Source organism: Anolis sagrei, chromosome 10 (assembly GCF_037176765.1).
Source record: "Anolis sagrei isolate rAnoSag1 chromosome 10, rAnoSag1.mat, whole genome shotgun sequence".
Taxonomy (NCBI): Eukaryota; Metazoa; Chordata; class Lepidosauria; order Squamata; family Dactyloidae; genus Anolis; species Anolis sagrei.
In genome coordinates, this window is record NC_090030.1 from 36,213,812 (window position 1) to 36,235,941 (window position 22,130).

Below are 22,130 nucleotides of genomic sequence, written 5' to 3' on the forward strand. Positions count from 1 at the left end.
CCCACCAGTATTCAAATTTGGGCATGTTGGGTATTTGGGATTTGAAAATACATCCTGCCTTTAAGATATTTACATCATGATTCATAACATTAGCAAAATTACAGTTATGAAGTAGCAATGAAAATGTGATGGTTGAGGGTCACCACAACGTGAGGAACTGGACTAAGGGGTCGTGGCATTAGGAAAGTTGAGAAACACTGAAGTGGGCAATACAAGATCCAGGAAAAAACCTGCCACCATCTTCCAGTTAACAGAACTTTGAGAGTGAATGAATTTTGAAGCCCTCCTGAAATCCTACAGAACACGGGTGGACCATTCGTCCGGCCAGCCTTCCTTTCTCCTTCGTCTAGACCCGCCAGTCCGGCCCCCTCCCCGAACAAAGCAAGGGACCTCCAAAATTGACATTCTTTAGGAATTAACCAGGGATTAAAGAGCTAAACATAGAAACACTGGAGAATTATATAATAGGGGAATAGCACATTTCCCTGCAAGTTGCTCCACTTAACTCTCAACTGTGTGAGAAGGCCAGGCTTCCAGGCAGCAGCGGGTTCCATCCTTTCTACTCCCAGGTTCCCACAAACAAGGAAACTTCTCGAGGAGGAGGAGGAGGAGGAGGAAGACAGAGGAAGAGGAGGAGGAGGAGGGCACTTTCCCCCATCTTTGGTTGTAGGTGAACTGTGATCCCAGTGACTACAACTCCCAAATGTCAAGGCCTATTTTCCCCAAACTCCATCTATGTTCATATTTGGGCATATTGAGTGCTTGTGCCAAGTTTGGTCCAGATCCATCATTGTTTGAGTCCACAGTGCTCTCTGGATGTAGGTGAACTACAACTCCCAAACTCAAGGCCAATGCCCACCAAACCCATGCGCGAATGAGGGAGAGTGTGAGAGGCTGGAGGGAGGCTCACACCAGTGAGTCCCTTCAAAGCAGGGGGTTCTGTGTGGCTCTCTTTGGCCCAATTCTAATGTTGGTAGAGTTCAGAATGCTCTTTGATTGTAGGTGAACTATAAATCCCAGCAACTACAACTCCCAAAAGTCAAGTCCTATTTCCCCCAAACTCCACCAGTGTTCACAATTGGGCATATTGAGTATTTGTGCCAAGTTTGGTCCAGACCTATCATTGTTTGAGTCCACAGTGCTCTCTGGATGTAGGTGAACTACAACTCCCAAACTCAAGGCCAATGTCCACCAAACCCTTCCAGTCTTTTCTGTTGGTCATGGGAATTCTGTGTACCAAGTTTGGTTCAATTCCAACATTGGTGGAGCTCAGAATGCTCTTTGATTGCAGATGAACTATGAATCCCAGCAACTACAAATCCTAAATTTCAAGGTCTATTTCCCCCAAACTCCACCAAAGTCCACATTTGGGCATATTGAGTATCCGTGCCAAATTTGGTCCAGTTTGAGTCCACAGTGCTGTCTGGATGTAGGTGAACTACAACTCCAAAGCTCAAGGCCAATGCCCACCAAACCCTTCCAGTGTGTTCTGTTGGTCATGGAAGTCCTGTATGCCATGTTTGGTTCAATTCCATCATTGGTGGAGCTCAGAATGCTCTTTGATTGCAGATGAACTATGAATCCCAGCAACCACAAATCCCAAATGTCAAGGTCTATTTTCCCCAAACTCCACCAGTTTGGTCCAGTTTGAGTCCACAGTGCTCTCTGGATGTAGGTGAACTACAACTCCCAAACTCAAGGCCAATGCCCACCAAACCCTTCCAGTGTGTTCTGTTGGTCATGGAAGTCCTGTATGCCATGTTTGGTTCAATTCCATCATTGGTGGAGCTCAGAATGCTCTTTGATTGTAGGTGAACTATGAATCCCAGTAACTACAACTCCCAAATGGCAAAACAATCCCCTCCATCTACCCCACCAGTATCGGGTATTTGTGCCAAATTTGGTCCAGTGAATGGAAATACATCCTGACTATAAGATATTTACATTACAATTCATAACAGGGGCAAAACTACAGTTATGAAACATCAACGAAAATAATGTTCTGGTTGGGGGTCACCACAACATGAGGAGCGGTATTAAGGGGTCGCGGCATTCGGAAGGCTGTCCTAGAGCAAGAAAGACCCAAGCAGATGGGGTTTCAGCACCAGAGTTCTTTTGGGAAAAGGGGAGAAGGACCCTTGAGGGATGGCATCCTTCTCAAGATGGGAGAAGGAGGAGAAGAAAGAGAGAGAGAGAGAGAGAGAGAGAGAGAGAGAGAGAAGTCATCCCCAAGCATCTCTGCAAGTGCTATCGCGCGCTGGGCCTATAGCAATTGGCTTTTGAACAGGACGTGCTCTTTGTGCCCAGCGGGAAGCCGGGGTGCCTCGGATGAGAGGCCCTATGGGTTTTCCTATACAAAGTCTTTAGAAGCTTAAAAGTTTAACAAAGTGCTTTCTTATTGCTGAGGTCTTCAACAAACAATCGTAGATCTTCAACAAATCAAACAAATGCTTCTTAACTTGTCTACAATGGACAGGCCACTTGCTTGGAGAACTATTTCTTTCCTTTACGAGGAAAACCCTTTTTGACCCCTCCCTGGGCAATCTGCTTTCTAGGCTTTGCTGGTGTGGGTCCTACTCCCGGCTCCAAATTGCTTCTTGGGTACCCGAGTAGACAGGGGCGGCTCAACCATTACGCAAAGTAAGCATTCGCAGTATCGTTGATTTTGCCCAGGGGTGCTCTTGAGGGAAAATAGACCTTGACATATGCGAGTTGTAGTTACTGGGATGTATAGTTCACCTACAATCAAAGAGCATTCTGAACTCCACCAATGATGGAATTGAACCAAATAGGGCACACAGAACTCCCACGACAAACAGAAAATATATATAGCAATGATTGGCTGGGGGGAGGGCACCAAAATACTGTTTGCTTACCGTTGAAAATTACCTAGGGCCGCCTCTGTGAGTAGACCTACCAGCCAAGGCTCAGAAGAATTTCCAGCTGGAGTCCTTAGGATTTTCCCACGAAAGTTGTAGGTCCGTTTCTCCAACCCCAACAAGGGTTGTGCTGTAAAGCTGTTTGTCTTAAAAGCCTTGCTTTAGAGACTGTTCTTAAAACTGTGAGGCTGTAAATTTGGGACTGTTTCCCTCCGGACTTTTTAGGAAACGAAGCTTCTCTACAGGTGGAAAACTTTCACGTCCTGTAGCTGAGCTTCCAACTGTAAGACTGAACTAAAATGGTTCCCTTTCCCTCCTGAACCTGGAAAAAAGGGCGGAACTAAAACTTAACGATGATAGACAGGTGGTTGGCCCCATGACTGCAGCCTAGCAGGAACCATCCCACTGCAAAATGCATGGCCAGAACAAGCACATGCAAACGCTCAAAGAACGAAAGGGAGTTTGGAGCTCCTGGTACAGCTGTACCAGCACGCTGCACATTGCAGAGAAGGGAAGAAGGGCGCTGATGGCGCTAGATGGCAAGCAAGAGAGAGGCTCCCCTGCAACCCATTAATCTCCAGTTGCAAACGCCAAGATCTTTTGCAAACAGGGTGCCCTCCCTCCTCTCCTCTCCCCTCCTCTCCTCCATTCCCAATGCCGGGAGCAGAAGCAGAGAGAAAGCTGCTTGTACATGTATTATTCCAGGAAGGAGGAGGAGGAGGAGGAGGACTCTGGAAAGAAAGCGCAAGCAAGCAGGGTTCCTTCCAAGGAAGACCTCGCTCCTACCTCCTCCTTTCTCTATCCTCCCCCCCCCCCCAAAAAAAGCACCTCTAATCATCACCCTGGTTACAGAACTGCCCCCTCCCCAAATCATCCATAAGAAAGAGCAGAGGAAGGGACGGAGCCCCCTTGAAGGCCACCCAACCAAACCCTCCCCTTCCTCCCTCTCTCCCTTCTGATGGGGGGGGGGGGTCCCCTTGAACCAGTTAATTCAGGGAGGCCGAGGCCCCTTCCACACAGCTGCATAAAACCAAAAAGCTCACCTGCTCACTTATATTATACTGCCCGGGTTATTAGAGAAAGTGGGTAATGGGGGTTCTGTATGCCAAGTTTGGTCTTTACTGGTCAATGGATGAGGGTCACATTGTTTTCAGGAGTTGAGTGAAGGTACTGCAAGTTCCATCATCCATGGTCCACCCTCCTCCAAACTGCAGCAAGATGTAGAGTGGGGCATGGGGGCTCTGTGTGCCAAGTTTGGTCTTTATTGGTCAATGGATTAGGGTCACAGTGGTTTCGGTAAGTGAGTGGGTCATGGGGGTTCTGTGCACCAAGTTTGGTCTTGATCAGTCATTGGATGAGGGTCGCAGTGGTTTCAGTAACTGAGTTAGAGTACTGCAAGTCCCATAATCTATGGTCTGTCCTCCTTCAAACTGCAGCAGGATGTAGAGTAGGTCATGGGGCTCTGTGTGCCAAGTTTGGTCTTTATTGGTCAATGGTTAAGGGTCACAGTGGTTTCAGTAAGTAAGTGAAGGTACTGCAAGTCCCATCATCCATGCTCCGCCGTCCTCCAAACTGCAGCAGGATGTAGAGTGGGTCATGGGGGCACTGCCTCCTCCTGAGAAAAATGTATAATATCACAAAGGACGACCACCTCACCCGCCTCATAGGAAACCTGCTACGAAACAGGAGCTTTTTTGTTGAGTTCCAGGGCCAGAGAAGCAGATGGCGGAAACAGAACGGCCTGTGGGGGAGCGGGGGAGCGTGCTTGCCCCATCCATGTTCAACATCGACACAAATGACCAGCCACTGCCAGAAGGGATGGAGAGTTTCATCTATGCTGATGATCGTGCCATCACCGCTCAAGCAGGGAGCTTTGAGATGGATGAACAGAAGCTCTCTGAAGCTCTAGGTGCCCTTACTGCCTATGACAGGGAAAACCAGCTGATCCCCAACCCATCTAAAACACAGACATGTGCTTTTCACCTTAAGAAGAGACAAGCATCCCAAGCTCTGAGGATTATGACCTGGGAAGGAAGGAATCCCACGGGAGCATTGCAGCACACCCAAATACCTGGGAGGAGTCACTCTGGACCGTGCTCTGACCTACAAGAAGCACTCCCTGAACATCAAGCAAAAAGTGGGCGCTAGAAACAATATCATACAAAAGCTGACTGGCACAACCTGAGGATCACAACCAGACACAGTGAAGACATCTGCCCTTGTGCTGTGCTACTCTGCTGCTGAGTATGCATGCCCAGTGTGGAACACACCTCACCATGCTAAAATGTTGGATGTGGCTCTTAATGAGACATGCTGCATTATCACGGGGTGTCTGCGCCCGACACCACTGGAGAAATGACACTGCTTAGCCGGTATTGCACCACCTGACATCCACCGAGAAGGAGCAGCCAATAGTGAGAGGACCAAGGCAGAGACACCTCCAGCCCATCCCCTGTTTGGGTCTCAGCCAGCACGTCAACGACTTAAATCTAGAAATTTATTTATTTACTTATTTACTTTATTTCTATACCGCTTTTCTCAGCCCTCAGGCGACTCAAAGCAGTTTACACAACAATGCAGGATATCACAAAAAAGTATAATGCAATTAAAACAGATTATAACATCAACAATTAACAACAGTATAACAATCATAACGCCTCAACAATAAAATCAGAATCCACTCTCATTATCCATTGTTCCGTATTCCTATCTTCTATTTCACTGTTTAGTCAAACGCTTGTTCGAATAGCCAGGTCTTCCCCTTCCTCCGAAACGCCAACAGTGAGGGGGCCGATCGGATGTCTGCAGGTAGGGCATTCCACAGCCGAGGGGCCACCACTGAGAAGGCCCTGTCTCTCGTCCCCGCCAAGCGCGCCTGCGATGCAGGCGGGACCAAGAGAAGGGCCTCCCCAGATGATTTATTTATTTCATTCACTTATACCCCGCCCTTCTCACCCCGGGGGGGACTCAGGGCGGCTTACAGGGGAGGGCACAATTAGATGCCCGAACACACAACAAGTAATACAAAAAATAATAATTCAACACTTAAATTAAAACATCAATACATAGTAAAATCCTAAAAACCTAAAAACAATCTCATGTCAGGGTCCATATATCAGAGTCCGTAAGTCAGTTCTGCTCCATTTGTCTTTGTCCATTTCCAGGTCCTTGAGTTAATTGTCAGGGTGACCAAAAGCTTGGTCCCACATCCAGGTCTTTAGTCTTTTCCTAAATGCTAGGAGGGAGGTCGCCGATCTAATTTCCCCGGGGAGTGAGTTCCACAGGCGGGGGGCCGCCACTGAGAAGGCCCTGCTTCTCGTCCCCGCCAGCCTCGCTTGAGAGACTGGCGGGGTCGAGAGCAGGGCCTCCCCAGAAGATCTTAAACTTCGAGGTGGGACGTAGAGGGAGATCCGTTCGGACAAATACACTGGGCCGGAGCCGTATAGGGTTTTATAGGTCAAGACCAGCACTTTAAATTCTGCTCGGAATTGGATTGGCAGCCAGTGGAGCTGACGCAACAGGGGGGTGGTGTGCTCCCTGTACGTCGCTCTGGTGAGCAACCTGGCTGCTTCTCGCTGGACTAGTTGCAGTTTCCGAGCAGTCTTTAAAGGCAACCCCACGTAGAGTGCGTTGCAGTAATCCAGCCGGGATGTGACAAGAGCGTGGACCACCGTGGCCAGATCCGACTTCCCAAGGTACGGGCGCAGCTGGCGCACAAGTTTTAATTGTGCGAAAGCTCTCCCGGCCACCGCTGAGACCTGGGGTTCCAAGCTCAGCGGTGAGTCCAGGATCACTCCCAAGCTGATCTTAGTGTCCTGGTCGGTTCACAGGAGGAGAAGCATGAAGCCGCTGAGGGAGATCATTCGGAGTTTCGGACTGAGAGGTTACCTCTACGCAGATGATGTCCAGATCTGTCACTCCTTCCCACTTGTCACCAAGGAGGCTGTCCAGATCTTGAACCGGTGTCTAGCTGCTGTGTCAGACTGGATGAGAGCTAACACATTGAAATTGAATCCAGACAAGACAGAGGTCCTCCTGGTCAGTTGTAAGGCCGAACAGGGCATAGGGTTACAGCCTGTGTTGGGACAGGGTCACACTCCCCCTGAAGACACAGGTTCGCAGCTTGGGAGTGATCCTGGACTCATCGCTGAGCCTGGAGCCCCAGGTCTCAGCAGTGGCCGGGAGAGCTTTTGCACAATTAAAACTTGTGCACCAGTTGCACCCGTACCTTGAGAAGTCTGATCTGGCCATGGTGGTCCACACTCTTGTTACATCCCGAATAGACTACTGCAACACTCTCTACGTGGGGTTGCCCTTGAAGACTGTTCGGAAACTTCAACTGGTCCAGCGAGCGGCAGCCAGATTGCTCACCGGAGCGTCATACAGGGAGCACACCACCCCCCTGTTGTGCCAGCTCCACTGGCTGCCGATTCAGTTCCGAGCACAATTCAAGGTGCTGGTTTTGACCTACAAAACCCTGTACGGTTCCGGTCCAGTGTATCTGTCCGAACGTATCTCCCTCTACGTCCCACCCCGGAGTCTGAGATCATCTGGGGAGGCCCTGCTCTCGACCCCACCGCTATCACAAGTGAGGCTGGTGGGGACGAGGAGCAGGGCCTTCTCAGTGGTGGCCCCTCACCTGTGGAAATCAGGGCATCATCATCCCTCCTCTCCTTCAGGAGGAAAGTAAAGACGTGGATGTGGGACCAGGCCTTTGGGCAATCTGGCAATTAAATCAGACAATCAGGCGAGTAAGACCAAGAGGATTGATGAAGTAGAACGTAAAACTAGATCTATGAGTCAACGAACGCTGACCGTGTAAGAGGAGAAATTGGGTTTGTATTTGGTTTTATTGATTTTATGGTTATAATGCATGAATTGTTGTCAACTGTGAATTTATGTAATTTTGTGAATGATTGTTTTATGATGCAGGCATCAAATTGTGCCTTTGCTTTTGTAAGCTGCCCTGAGTCCCCTTCGGGGTGAGAAGGGCGGGGTAGAAGAACCCCAAATAAATAAATAAAATAAATGCGTTCCGAGAGGTAAGTAGGGCCAGAACCAAAATAGTTTTCTAAGATCTATAGAGACACTCGCTGGAACACCCCAGCAAGCAAGAGTCCAAAAGTGGCAGGCTCAAACCCAGAACCTGATACAAAATGAGAGACTCCCCCCTGGGCACACAGAAGACGGGGCGACTTGGAGGGCGCTGAACAGACTGTGCTCTGGCACCACGAGATGCAGAGCCAACCTCAAGAAATGGAGCCACAAAGTGGAATCCACGACATGCGAGTGTGGAGAAGAGCCAACCACTGACCACCTGCTGCAATGCACCCTGAGCCCTGCCACATGATGCACCACGGAGGACCTCCTTGCGGCAACACCAGAGGCACTCCAAGGGGACAAAGACTGGTCAAAGGACATTTAACCAACTACCAAGCTTGCAAATTCTGTGTCTTTTGTATGTTTGTTTGTTCTGTCAAAAAATGTAATACAAACGTCTGGATGCTGGTGACACGATAAACCAACCTTGGGCTGAGTGCTAACCAATGGCCAACTCCTCCATCCTGCTGCTCTCTCTATTTCAGAGCTTGTCTCCGAGGCCCCTTCCACACAGCTGTAGAAAACCCACATGGAACCGGATTCTATGGCAGTGTGGACTCAGGCGACCCAGTTCAAAGCAGGTATTGTGGATTGTCTGGCTGTGTGCAGGAGGAAGAGCCTCCCTCATTCACAACGGCTGGCTAAAGATAGCCGTCACCGCCTGCTCCTCCTCCTCGGCTTCCTCCTCCTCCGTCAACAACAGGCGGCTTGTTTACCCCGCAAAGTGGCTCCTTCCACCTCACCTCTTAATCACAGGGTGAGAAAGCAAAATACGGGTTCCTTCAAAAAAGGAGTGAGTCAGCACGGGTGGAATTTTGGAGAGAAAAAAAATAATAATCCCCAACAAGGAAGAACTAGACGGCAAGGCAAGGAAGAGGCCCAGCCAAGTCAGGGCTGGAAGACTTGGAAGGAAGCTTGTTTGCCCGGCTGAGAAGAAGAGGAGGAGACCCCCCGAGAAGAGAAGCCTGTCCCTGCAGAACTCGGAAGGGCAAGAGGAACGACACCCTGCCGGTCATTCCGTCCCTCCCTCCCTACTAGGGCTGGGCGGTTTCGTTTCGTAATTTCGTAATTCGTTAAAAATTCGTGGTTTTTTTTTTTGTTACAAAGCGATAACAAACCATTCAGGAGCATCTAAAAAACGAAACGAATTTTTCAATTCGTTTCGTAATTGCCCCGTATTCGTTTTGTATTCGTTTTGAAATCGTTTCGTTATTATTTCCGCATGTCTAGGGCAAGTTTTATAGCTGTTGTTTGTTTAATCAGTGAAAAAAAATTATAAATATCACACCAACAGTCAACAACAGAGGGAGAGGGAAGCTTCAAAAGTTCCCCCTCTCCCATTTGGAGGATTTTTAGCGTATTGCGCGGTCGCGTCCGCCATTAACGAATCGATTCGTATTCGTTTCGTAATTTTACGAAATTTCGTAGATATCGAACTTTTTTAAAGAAAAATTTCGGAATTCTTTTAAATATCGAAACGCAAAAAGCCCCAAAAAACGAATCGAGTTTAGAAACAAATTTTTCCGTGGTTGCCCAGCCCTACTCCCTACTTCTTCTCCAAATCCATACTTCTTCTCCAAAATACTTGCTGCCGGAATAATAATAACAACAACAACAACAACAACACTTTATTTGTAACCCGCTACCATCTCCCCAAGGGACTCGGTGCGACTTACATGAGGCCGAACCCAAATACAACAATACACTCAATAATCACAACAATACAAGCAATTAAAATTAAAAAAAAACATGGACAATAAGATATGCAACATTAACGATAAGACAACACACAACTAAAACTGTGGGAAGGCCAAAAGTAAAATTAAAATTGAAAGTAATGCTGGAGCATGGGCGAAAAGGTGGCAGTGGCGTTTGTGGAAACATACAAGCAGACCTAAAATGTAAAGTGCTTGGAGGACAAAGTGCTATGGGATCATTATTCTGGAAAGACACACTGTAACAACCTCGTCTTCAAGCTCCTCCTGAAGACTGCCAGAGTAGAGGCCTGCCTGATGTCCCTAGGGAGTGAGTTCCGGAGTTGAGGGGCCACCACCGAAAAGGCCCTCTCTCTCTCGTCCCCACCAATCGCGCTTGCGATGCAGGTGGGGTTGAGAGCAGGGCCTCTCCAGATGATCGAAGGGATCGTGTGGGTTCATATACAGAGATGTGGTCACGCAAGTAAGCGGGTCCCAAACCGTTCAGGGCTTTGTAGGTAAGAACCTGCACCTTGAATTGGGCCCGGAAAATGAACGGCAACCAGTGGAGCTCCTTGAACAGGAGGGTTGACTGCTCCCTGGAAGGAGTCCCAGTTAACAACCTGGCTGCTGCCTGTTGAACCAACTGAAATTTCCGGGCTGTTTTCAAGGGCACCCCCACGTAGAGTGCATTACAGTAGTCCAATCTAGAGGTGACCAAGGCATGGACCACCCCGGCCAGATCAGCCTTCGCGAGGTACGGTTGCAGTTGGCGCACGAGTCTCAATTGTGCAAAGGCCCTCCCAGACACCGCCAACGCCTGAGCCTCAAACGTAAGAGATGAATCCAGGAGGACCCCCAAACTGCGGACCTGTGGCTTCAGGGGGAGTGTAACCCCGTCCAGCAAAAGTTGCCACCCTATACCCCAATCCGGTTTGCGATCGACCAGGAGGATCTCTGTCTTGTCGGGATTGATCTTCAGCTTGTTCCTCCTCATCCAGACCGACACAGCGGCCAAGCACTCGTCTAGCGATATCTCAGACGTGAGATCCAAATCTCAGCATGGCATTCATTTATGTTTAATATAGACCAGTGGTTCTCAACCTGGGGGTCGCGACCCCTGAAGGGGTTGCGAGGGGGTGTCAAAGGGGTCACCAAAGACCATCACAGACAGTATTTTCTGTTGGTCATGGAGTTCTGTGTGGGAAGTTTGGCCCAATTCTATCGTTGGAGGGATTCAGAATGCTTTTGGTAGTAAGTGAACTATAAATCCCAGCAACTACAACTCCCAAATGTCAAGATCTATTTTCACCAGTGTTCACATTTGGGCATATTGAGTATTCGTGCCAAGTTTGATCCAGATCCATCATTGTTTGAGTCCACAGTGCTCTCTGGATGTAGGCAAACTACAACTCCAAAACCAAAGGACACTGCCCACCAAACCCTTCCAGTATTTTCTGTTGGTCATGGGAGAACTGTGTGCCAAGTTTGGTTCAATTCCATCATTGGTGGGGTTCAGAATGCTCTTTGGTAGTAGGTGAACTATAAATCCCAGCAACTACAACTTCAAAATGTCAAGGGCTATTTTCCCTGAACTTCACCAGTGTTCACATTTGGGCATATTGAGTATTCATGCCAAGTTTGATCCAGATCCATCATTGTTTGAGCTCACAGTGCTCTCTGGATGTAGGCGAACTATAACTCCAAAACCAAAGGACACTGCCCACCAAACCCTTCCAGTATTTTCTGTTGGTCATGGGAATTCTGTGGGCCAAGTTTGGTTCAAGTCCATTGTTGGTGGGGTTCAGAATGCTCTTTGAATGTAGGTGAACTATAAATCCCAGCAACTACAACTCCCAAATGACAAAATCAATCCTCCCATCCCAACCCCACCAGTATTCAAATTTGGGCATATTGGGTATTTGTGCCAAATTTGGTCCAGTGAATGAGAATACATCCTGCATATCAGATATTTACATAACGATTCATAACAGGAGCAAAATTACAATTATGAAGTAGCAACGAAAATAATTTTATGGTTGGTGGTCACCACAACATGAGGAACTGTCTTAAGGGGTCACGGTATTAGGAACGTTGAGAACCACTGATAATAGACCTATAATAATAATAATAATAATAATAATAATAATAATAATAATAATAACCACCAATGCCATCCAAGCCAGAATTGAAAAGTCAACAACAGATCCCAAATGCATACTCCGCAAGGAAGCAGATGAAACAATGGATCCCATTCTCAGCTGCTGCAAGAAGATCGCAAGACAGACTCCAAGCAGAGGCACAACACCCTTGCTCAGATGATTCATTGGAACTTGTGCCACAAACACCATCTGCCTGCCACAAAGAAATGGTGGGATCACAAGCCGGAAAAAGTTACACAAAATAAACATGTCAAATTACTCTGGGGCTTCTGAATTCAGACAGAGTTTTGGAGCACAACACTCCTGACCTCACCATCGGGTTAAAAAACAAAGTATGGATTGTCGATGTTGCCATCCCAGGTGACAGCAGGATTAACGAGAAACAACTGGAGAAGCTGACACGATATGAGGTTGGATTAGATGGCCTTTGGGGACTTTTCCAACACTATCATTCCATGACTACCGTCTCACCCGCCTCATAGGAAACCTGCTACAAAACAGGAGCTTTTTTGTTGAGTTCCAGGACCAGAGAAGCAGATGGCGGAAACAGAAGAACGGCCTGCCTCAGGGGAGCGTGCTTGCTCTATCCATGTTCAACATCTACACAAATGAGCAGCCACTGCCAGAAGGGACAGAGAGCTCCATCTATGCTGATGATCGTGCCATCACCGCTCAAGGAAATCAGTTACAGAACAGGAGCTTCTTTGTTGAGTCCCAGGGCCAGAGAAGCAGATGGCGGAAACAGAAGAACGGCCTGCCTCAGGGGAGCGTGCTTGCTCCATCCATGTTCAACATCTACACAAATGACCAGCCACTGCCAGAAGGGACAGGGAGCTCCATCTATGCTGATGATCGTGCCATCACCGCTCAAGGAAATCAGTTACAGAACAGGAGCTTCTTTGTTGAGTCCCAGGGCCAGAGAAGCAGATGGCGGAAACAGAAGAACAGCCTGCCTCAGGGGAGCGTGCTTGCTCCATCCATGTTCAACATCTACACAAATGACCAGCCACTGCCAGAAGGGACAGAGAGATTCATCTATGCTGATGATCGTGCCATCACCGCTCAAGCAGGGAGCTTTGAGATGGTTGAACAGAAGATCACCAAAGCTCTAGGTGCTCTTCCTGACTATTACAGGGAAAACCAGCTGATCCGTAACCCATCTAAAACACAGACATATGCCTTTCACCTTAAGAACAGAGAAGCATCCCGAGCTCTCAGGATTATTACCCAAGAAGGAATCCCACTGGAGGATTACAGCGCACCCAAATACCTGGGAGGAGTCACTCTGGACCGTGCTCTGACCCACAAGAAGCACTGCCTGAACATCAAGCAAAAAGTGTGTGCTAGAAACAATATCATACGAAAGCTGACTGGCACAACCTGGGGATCACAACCAGACACAGTGAAGACATCTGCCCTTGCACTGTGCTACTCTGCTGCTGAGTGCGCATGCCCAGTGTGGAACACATCTCACCACGCTAAAACAGTGGATGTGGCTCTTAATGAGACATGCCGCATTATCACGGGGTGTCTGCACCCTACACCACTGTTTAGTCGGTATCGCCCCACCTGACATCCGCGGGGAAGTAGCAGCCAATAGTGAAAGGACCAAGGCAGAGACATCTCCAGCTCATCCCTTGTTTGGGTATCAGCCAGCACATCAACGACTTCAATCAAGAAATAGTTTTCTAAGATCTACAGACACTTGCTGGAACACCCCAGCAAGCGAGAGTCCAAAAGTGGCAGGCTCAAACCCAGAATCTGATTCCAAATGAGAGACACATGGAAGACAGGGCGATTTGGAAGGCGCTGAACAGACTGCGCTCTGGCACCACGAGATGCAGAGCCAACCTCAAGAAATGGGGCCACAAAGTGGAATCCTCGACATGCGAGTGTGGAGAAGAGCCAACCGCTGACCACCTGCTGCAATGCACCCTGAGCCCTGCCACATGATGCACACGGGAGGACCTCCTTGCGGCAACACCAGAGGCACTCCAAGGGGCCAGATACTAGTCAAAGGACATTTAATGAACTACCAAACTTGCAAATTCTGTGTTTTGTTTGTTTGTTTTGTTCTGTTAGAAATGTAATACAATGGACAGGTTGCCTGAGACGACAAATAAATAAATAAATTCCAAGGCTGGAGGAAGCCTCTTTGCCGGCGGTTCGTGTTGACACAGGGATGCCACCGCGTCTCCTCGGAGGAGGGACGGAGCGCCCCTTAATCCCATTACGTCTCCGGCACTGAATCCAGGCGAACAATCACAACAGTCATGCCATTCAGGCGGCAGCCTCTTCCTTCCCAGCTGGGATTCCCAGGCCGATTGCCACAAAAGGCCTTCCTTCCTTCTTCCACAACCATCCCCGCCTGGCTTGGCGTCCAAGGGGGGTGCCTGCCTTTGGGGCCTGCCTGTGTGTTGGGGTGTATGTTTGCCTTCCCCTTCCTTCCTTTCTTTCTTCCTTCCTTCCTTCCTTCCTTCCTTCCTTCCTTCCTTCCTTCCTTCCTTCCTCTTCTGGGAGGGTGTAATGTTTGTATATTTGTATGTTTCCAATGGGATGCCAATGCTTCCATACCAAGCCATGGCCGGCCTGTGTGTTGGGGTGTATGTTTGCCTTCCCCTTCCTTCCTTCCTTCCTTCCTTCCTTCCTTCCTTCCTTCCTTCCTCCTCCTCCTTCTTTCCTTCCTTCCTTCCTTCCTTCCCCCTTCCTTCCTCCTTCTTTCCTTCCTTCCTTCCCCCCCTTCCTTCCTCCTTCCTTCCTTCCTTCCTTCCTCCTCCTTCTTTCCTTCCTTCCTTCCCCCCCCTTCCTTCCTCCTTCCTTCCTTCCTTCCCCCTTCCTTCCTTCCTTCCCCCTTCCTTCCTTCCTTCCTTCCTCCTCCTTCCTTCCTTCCCCCTTCCTTTCTTCCTTCCCCCCTTCCTTCCTTCCTTTCTTCCTTCCCCCCCTTCCTTCCTTCCTTCCTTCCTTCCTTCCCCCTTCCTTCCTTCCTTCCTTCCTCCTCCTTCCTTCCTTCCTTCCCCCTTCCTTCCCCCCCTTCCTTCCCCCTTCCTTCCTTCCTTCCTCCTCCTTCCTTCCTTCCCCCTTCCTTCCTTCCCCCTTCCTTCCTTCCTTCCCCCTTCCTTCCTTCCTTCCCCCTTCCTTCCTTCCTTCCTTCCTTCCTCCTCCTTCCTTCCTTCCTTCCCCCTTCCTTCCTTCCTTCCTTCCTTCCTCCTTCCTTCCTTCCTTCCCCCTTCCTTCCTTCCTTCCTTCCTTCCCCCTTCCTTCCTTCCTTCCTTCCTTCCCCCTTCCTTCCCCCTTCCTTCCTTCCTTCCTTCCTCCTCCTTCCTTCCTTCCTTCCCCCTTCCTTCCCCCCCTTCCTTCCCCCTTCCTTCCTTCCTTCCTCCTCCTTCCTTCCTTCCCCCTTCCTTCCTTCCTTCCTTCCCCCTTCCTTCCTTCCCCCTTCCTTCCTTCCTTCCTTCCTTCCTTCCTTCCTTCCTTCCTCCTCCTTCCTTCCTTCCTTCCCCCTTCCTTCCTTCCTTCCTTCCTCCTTCCTTCCTTCCTTCCCCCTTCCTTCCTTCCTTCCTTCCTTCCTTCCTTCCTTCCCCCTTCCTTCCCCCTTCCTTCCTTCCTTCCTTCCTCCTCCTTCCTTCCTTCCTTCCCCCTTCCTTCCCCCCCTTCCTTCCCCCTTCCTTCCTTCCTTCCCCCTTCCTTCCCCCCCTTCCTTCCCCCTTCCTTCCTTCCTTCCTTCCTTCCTCTTCTGGGAGGGTGTAATGTTTGTATATTTGTATGTTTCCAATGGGATACCAATGCTTCTATGCCAAGATACTTGGAGTCCCCTTTGAGGGGAGAAAACATGGTATCAATGCATATAATAATCATAATCATAATAATAGAGACAGAGCCACTTGGAATCCCCTTCGGGAGGAGAGATAAAGCGGGGTATCAATAACTATAATAATAAATATAATAATAATAATAATAATAATAATAATAATAATAATACATGGCTGCTTGGAGTCTCCTTTGGGAGAGAGAAAGCAGGGTATCAATAATAATAATAATAATAATAATAACAACAACAACAACAACAACAACACATAGCCACTTGGAATCTTCTTCATGAGAGATAAAGTGAGGTATCAATAACTATAATAAATATAATAATAATAATACATGGCTGCTTGGAATCTCCAGGAGAGAGAAAGTAGGGTATCAATATAATAATAATAATAATAATAATAATAATAATAATAATAATAATAGATATATGGCTGCTTGGAGTCTCCTTCAGGAGAGATAAAGCAAGGTATCAATAACTATAATAAATATAATTATAATAGTAATAATAATAATAATAGATATATGGCTGCTTGGAGTTTCCTTTGGGAGAGAGAAAGCAGAGTATCAATAATAATAATAATAATAATAATAATAATAATAATAATAATAATAATAAATGGCCGGTTGGAGTCTTCTTTGGGAGAAAGTGGGACATCAATAATAATAATAATAATAATAATAATAATAATAATAATAATACATGGCTGCTTGGAGTCTCCTTTGGGAGAGAGAAAACAGGGTATCAATAATAATAGTAATAATAATAATAATAATAATAGATATATGACTGCTTGGAGTCTCCTTCGGTAGAGAGAAAGTGGGGTAACAACAACAACAACAACAATAACAACACATAGCCACTTGGAATCTCCTTCAGGAGAGATAAAGCGAGGTATTAATAACTATAATAAATATAATAATAATAATACATGGCTGTTGGAATCTCCAGGAGAGAGAAAGTAGGCTATCAATAATAATAATAATAATAATAATAATAATAATAATAATAATAGATATATGGCTGTTTGGAGTCTCCTTCAGGAGAGAGTAAGTGGGGTAACAACAACAACAACAACAACCATTTTTCCTACTTTCCAAGAGACCTCATAACCTCTGAGGAGGCCTGGCATAGATGGGGGCGAAACGTCAGGGGAGAATGCTTCCTGAGATAGCCCAAAAACCTTCCACCAACAACACAGTCATTCTATAGATATATCAAACCAATTTTCCTACTTTCCAAAAGACCTCACAACCTCTGAGGAGGCTTGGCATAGATGGGGGCGAAACGTCAGGAGAGAATGCTTCCTGAGACAGCCTGAAAAAACTTACAGCTCAGTCATTCTATATATATATATATATATATATCCAATTTTCTTAGTTTCCAACAGACCTCACAACCTCTGAGAAGGCCTGGCATAGATGGAGGCGAAACGTCAGGAGAGAACGCTTCCTGAGACAGCCTGAAAAAACCTACCACAACTCAGCCATTCTATAGATACATCTATAGATACATTCTATAGATACAACCAATTTTTCTACTTTCCAACAGACCTCACAACAACCTCTGAGGAGGGCTGGCATAGATGGGGGTGAAACGTCAGGGGAGAATGCTTCCTGAGACAGCTCAAAAAAACCTACAACAACTCAGTCATTTCGACCATGGAATAGAGAGATAGATGGCCAGACAGCCCGGAAAAACTACAACAACCCAGTGACTCCAGGTAATTATACATAGAGAGAGAGAGAGAGGGAGAGAGAGGTGACCTCTTGGGGGGGGGGGGGTGTCCATGGGGGGGGGGTGTCCAGGGGAGGGGGGGTTCCTGCGTGGAAGCCCACCCGCCCTGGCTGCCTTCCCAAGGCTCTTCCTCTCTCTCTTTCTCTCTCTTTCTCTCAAGGCTGCCTTTCCTTCCTTCCTTCCTTCCTTCCTTCCTTCCTTCCATTCCTTCCCTTCTTCCCTGCCTCCCTCTCTCTCTCTCTCTCAAGGCTGCCCTTTCCTTCCTTCCTTCCTTCCTTCTTTCCCTTCCCTTCCTCTTCTCTGCCTCCTTCCTTCCTTCCCTTCTTCCCTTTCTCTGTCTCTGTCTCTCTCTCTCAAGGCTGCCCTTTCCTTCCTTCCTTCCTTCCCTTCTTCCCTTTCTCTCTCTCTTTCTCTCTCTCGGCTGCCTTTCCGTCCTTCTTTCCTTCCTTCCCTTCTTCTTCTCTCCTTCCCTCCCTCTCTCCCTCCGGGGTCCCCTTCTTCTCCCCCGGAAGACTCACGGGCAGGTGTGGGTTCTCCATGCGTGGTGCTTCTACCCGCGGGGAAACCAGGAGCATCTTGGCCCCGCGACGCCCCCGCCGACTCCTAACATCCACGGGCAAGGAGACAAGGCAAAGGCTCCCGTCGTCTCCCGCCGTCTCCCGGGTGCCCTCTCTCTCTTTCTCCTTCTCTTCTTGGCTGGGATTAGGTCCCCAGCGCGCTCCTCCTCATGCTCATGCCCGTGCCCATGCCCATGCCCATCCTCCTCCTCGTCGTCGCCCTCCTCTCGGAGCCGCGGAGAGAGAGAGACTGATGGAGGCAGTGGCGGGCAGGCGGAGGCATCCTCGCGCCCACGGCTTCCTCCTCCTCCTCCTCGCCACCAGGAAGAGGAAAGGGAGGGGGAGGGAAGGGGGAGGGGCTCCGCAGGGAGGGGGAGGGGGAGGAGGAGGAGGAAAGGGAGGAGAGCAGGCACGGGCCTTAAAGGGGAAGGAAGGGAGGAAGGGAGGGAGGAAGGAAGGAAGGAAGGAGGAGGAGGAGGACGAGAAGGAGGTGAAGGAGAACAAGAAGACGAACAAGAAGAAGAAGGAGGAGGAGAACAAGAAGGAGAACAAGAAGGAGGAGAAGGAAGAATGAGGAGGAGAAAGAGGAGAAGGAGAAGAGGTGAAGGAGAACAAGAAGAAGGGGAAGGATGAGAAGAAGGAGAAGAAGGAGGAGGAGGAGAACAAGAAGGAGGAGAAGAAGAATAAGGAGGAGGAGGAGGAAGAAGAGAAGAAAAAGGAGGAGGTGAAGAAGGAGGAGAATGAGGAGTAAGAGGAGGAGGAGAAGAAGGAAGAATGAGGAGGAGAAAGGAGAAGAAGGAGGTGAAGGAGAACAAGAAGATGGGGAAGGATGAGAAGAAGGAGGAGGAGGAGGAGAACAAGAAGGAGAAGAAGAAGAATAAGGAGGAGGAGAAGAAGAACAAGGAGGAGGAGGAGGAGGAGGAGGAGGAAGAGAAGAAAAAGGAGGAGGAGGAGAAGGAGGTGAAGAAGGAGGTGAACAAGAACAACAAGAAGGGGAAGGAAGAGAAGGAGGAGGAGGAAAAGGAGGAGAATGAGGAGAAAGAGGGGAAAAAGGAAGAGGAGGAGAAAGAGGAGAAAGAGGAGGAGGAGAAGGAAGATAATGAGGAGGAGAATGAGAAGAACAAGGAGAAGGAGGAGAAAGAAGAAGGAGGTGGAGAAGGAGGAGGAAGAGAAGGTGAAGAAGGAGGTGAAGGAGAACAAGAAGAAGGGGAAGGAGGAGGAGGAGAAAAAGAAGAACAAGAAGGAGAAGAGGGAGGAGGAGGAGGAAAAGGATGAGAATGAGGAGAAAGAGAAGAAGAAGGAAAAGGAGGAGGAGGAGGAAGAGAAAGAGGAGGACAAGGAGGAGAAAAGGAGGAGAAAAACTAGAAGGAAATCAAACTAATATACTACTACTAATAATAGTAATAACTGAGCAAAATAATAAATAACTTTGACTCGAGTATAAGCCGAGGGGAGCTTTCTCAGCCTAAAAAGGGGGCTGAAAAATTAGGCTTATACTCGAGTATATACAGGAAGTAAGTAAGTCCCATTTCCATCTTAACTTATAGGAATTTTCTTTCACCTGTACTGATAATTTCTTTCAGATGTCTTTGAAAATGATTTAAAAGGCACACAGCAAAAGGTATACCGTATATACTCGAGTATAAGCCGACCCGAATATAAACCGAGGCACCTAATTTTACCACCAAAAAATGGGAAAACTTATTGACTCGAGTATAAGTCGAGGGCGGGAAATGCAGCCACTACTGGTAATACAAAAGAAATAGAGATACTAGGGTGGGCGGTTTCGTTTCGTAATTTCATAATTCGTTAAAAATTCGTTATTTTTTTTTGGTTACGAAGCGATAACAAACCATTCGGGAGCATCTAAAAAACGAAACGAATTTCTAAATTCGTTTCGTAATTGCTTCATATTCGTTTCGTATTCGTTTCGTATTCGTTTCGAAATCGTTTCGTTATTATTTCCGCATGTCTGGGGCAAGTTTTATAGCTGTTGTTTGTTTAATCAGTGAAAAAAAATAATAATTATCACACCAACAGTCAACCACAGAGGGAGAGGGAAGCTTCAGAAGTTCCCCCGGTCCCATTTGGAGGTTTTTTAGCGTATTGCGCGGTCGCGTCCGCCATTAATGAATCGATTCGTATTTGTTTCGTATCTGTTTCGTATTGTTTCGTAATTTTACGAAATTTCGTAAATATCGAACTTTTTAAAAGAAAAATTTCGGAATTCTTTTAAATATCGAAACGCAAAAAACCCCTAAAAACAAATTGAGTTTAGAAACAAATTTTTCCGTGGTTGCCCAGCCCTAATAGATACCAATGAAATTACATGAATTGAGGAAACAGTCGGTTCAATGTTTTTCAATGTTTACATAAAACTGTAATTTAAAATAAGACTGACCAACTTTGATTAAACCATCAATCTAACCTTTTTCAGTGTCAATGTGCTTACGTATCCTTCCAATAATACTAAAGAAAGTAAAATAATAAATGTAATAATAATAAATAGAGTAAAATAAATGTAATAACATAATAATAGAGTAAAATAATGGAAATGTAATAATGCCAATGATAGAGTAAAATAATAAATGCAATAAAATAATAATATAGTTAAATAATAAATGTAATAATAATAAAATGTAATAACTTAATAATGCAGCAAAATAATGGAAATATAATAATGCCAATGATAGAGTAAAATAATACATGTAATAATAATAATAATAATAATAATAGAGTACAATGAATGTAATAAAATAATAACAGAGTAAAATAATAGAAATGTAATAATGCCAATGATAGAGTAAAATAATAAATGTAATAACAACAATAATAAAGTAAAATAATAAATGTAATAACAATGATAATAAATAGAGTACAAACCCACCAAGAAAATCCAACCAATGCTCCGTTCAGCAAAGGACAAGAGGGATCCTCTCACCTCTGCAGGAGTCTACCATTGTGTACCATGCAGCTGTGGACAAGAAGGCTACAGAGGGACCACCAAACACAACAGCATTGCCCAACACGCATCAAGGAACACGAAAGGCACGGCAGACTCCTTCAGCCAGAGAAGTCAGCCATAGCAGAGCCCCTGATGAACCAGCCTGGACACAGCAGATTATTGGAGAACACAGCAATGCTGGACCACACAAACAACCACCATGTCAGGCTACACAGAGAAGCCATTGAAATCCACAAGAAGCAGGTGGGGAATCTCAACAGAAAGGAGGAGACCATGAAAATGAACAAAATCTGGCTACCAGTATTAAAAAACTCTAAAATTACAACAGCAAAACAGCAGAGAGGAAACAACCAGGCACATCTTAACACCTCTCAACAGGGGATTTTCCCAGGCTCAGCCAGGCCTTCAAATGCTAATGAAGGTGGTCAGTTGAAACATTCACACCTAGCTCCAGCAAGGAAGAGCTCCTTGCCCCACCCCAGCCATTCCACAGATATATAAACCCTTTTTCCTACTTCCAACAGACCTCACTACCTCTGAGGATGCTTGCCATAGATGCAGGCGAAACGTCAGGAGAAATGCCTCTGGAACATGGCTCTATAGCCCGAAAAAACCCACAAGAACTGAGTGATTCCAGCCATGAAAGCCTTCAACAATACATTAATAATGCAAATGTAATAATGCCAATGATGGAGTAAAATAATAAATGTAATAACAACAATAATAAAGTAAAATAATAAATGTAATAACAATAATAATATATAGAGTACAATAAATGTAATAAAATAATAATAGAGTAGAATAATGCAAAGGTAATAATACCAATAATAAAAATAATAAATTGTCAGGTTTTACAATGTATTGCAATGTAATATAGCTGAGTCATACACTGCTAATAGGCTTCTATTGGAAATGCTGAGTCATGCATTAACTGTATATATATATATAGGGAATCATTTGGGGAATGTGTTCTGGCCTAGTCCAGGTGATTGTGAATGATGCAATCCTGAGTCTGAGTTAAGTCAATGAGTTGGGAACCAATCAGGGATTGCCTATGTGTAGTTGTATAGAATTGTATATAAGGAAGTCATGTACAGTGTATTCTTTCTCCTTGTGCTGTGATGCTGTTCGTCGAAGGCTCTATGTAATTAAAGAACCTGTCTGCTAAGACAAGATATAACCGTGTGCTGTGGTAAGTTTGTAGTGTCATCTAGACTGGGGG

At 46.7% G+C, this 22,130-nt stretch overlaps 1 protein-coding gene across 1 annotated transcript in view; it reads right to left on the reverse strand.

The window, feature by feature from the left end:
- Window positions 1-18,280, reverse strand: part of MAMLD1 (mastermind like domain containing 1) — a 184,222-nt gene extending 165,942 nt beyond the window's left edge. Inside the window, exon 1 of the mRNA XM_060756494.2 lies at window positions 17,905-18,280. Within this exon, the coding sequence (XP_060612477.2) occupies window positions 17,905-17,961 (57 nt within the window). The 5' untranslated portion in view covers window positions 17,962-18,280. The remainder of the gene's footprint in view (window positions 1-17,904) is intronic.
- Between the last annotated feature and the right edge of the window lie 3,850 nt (window positions 18,281-22,130).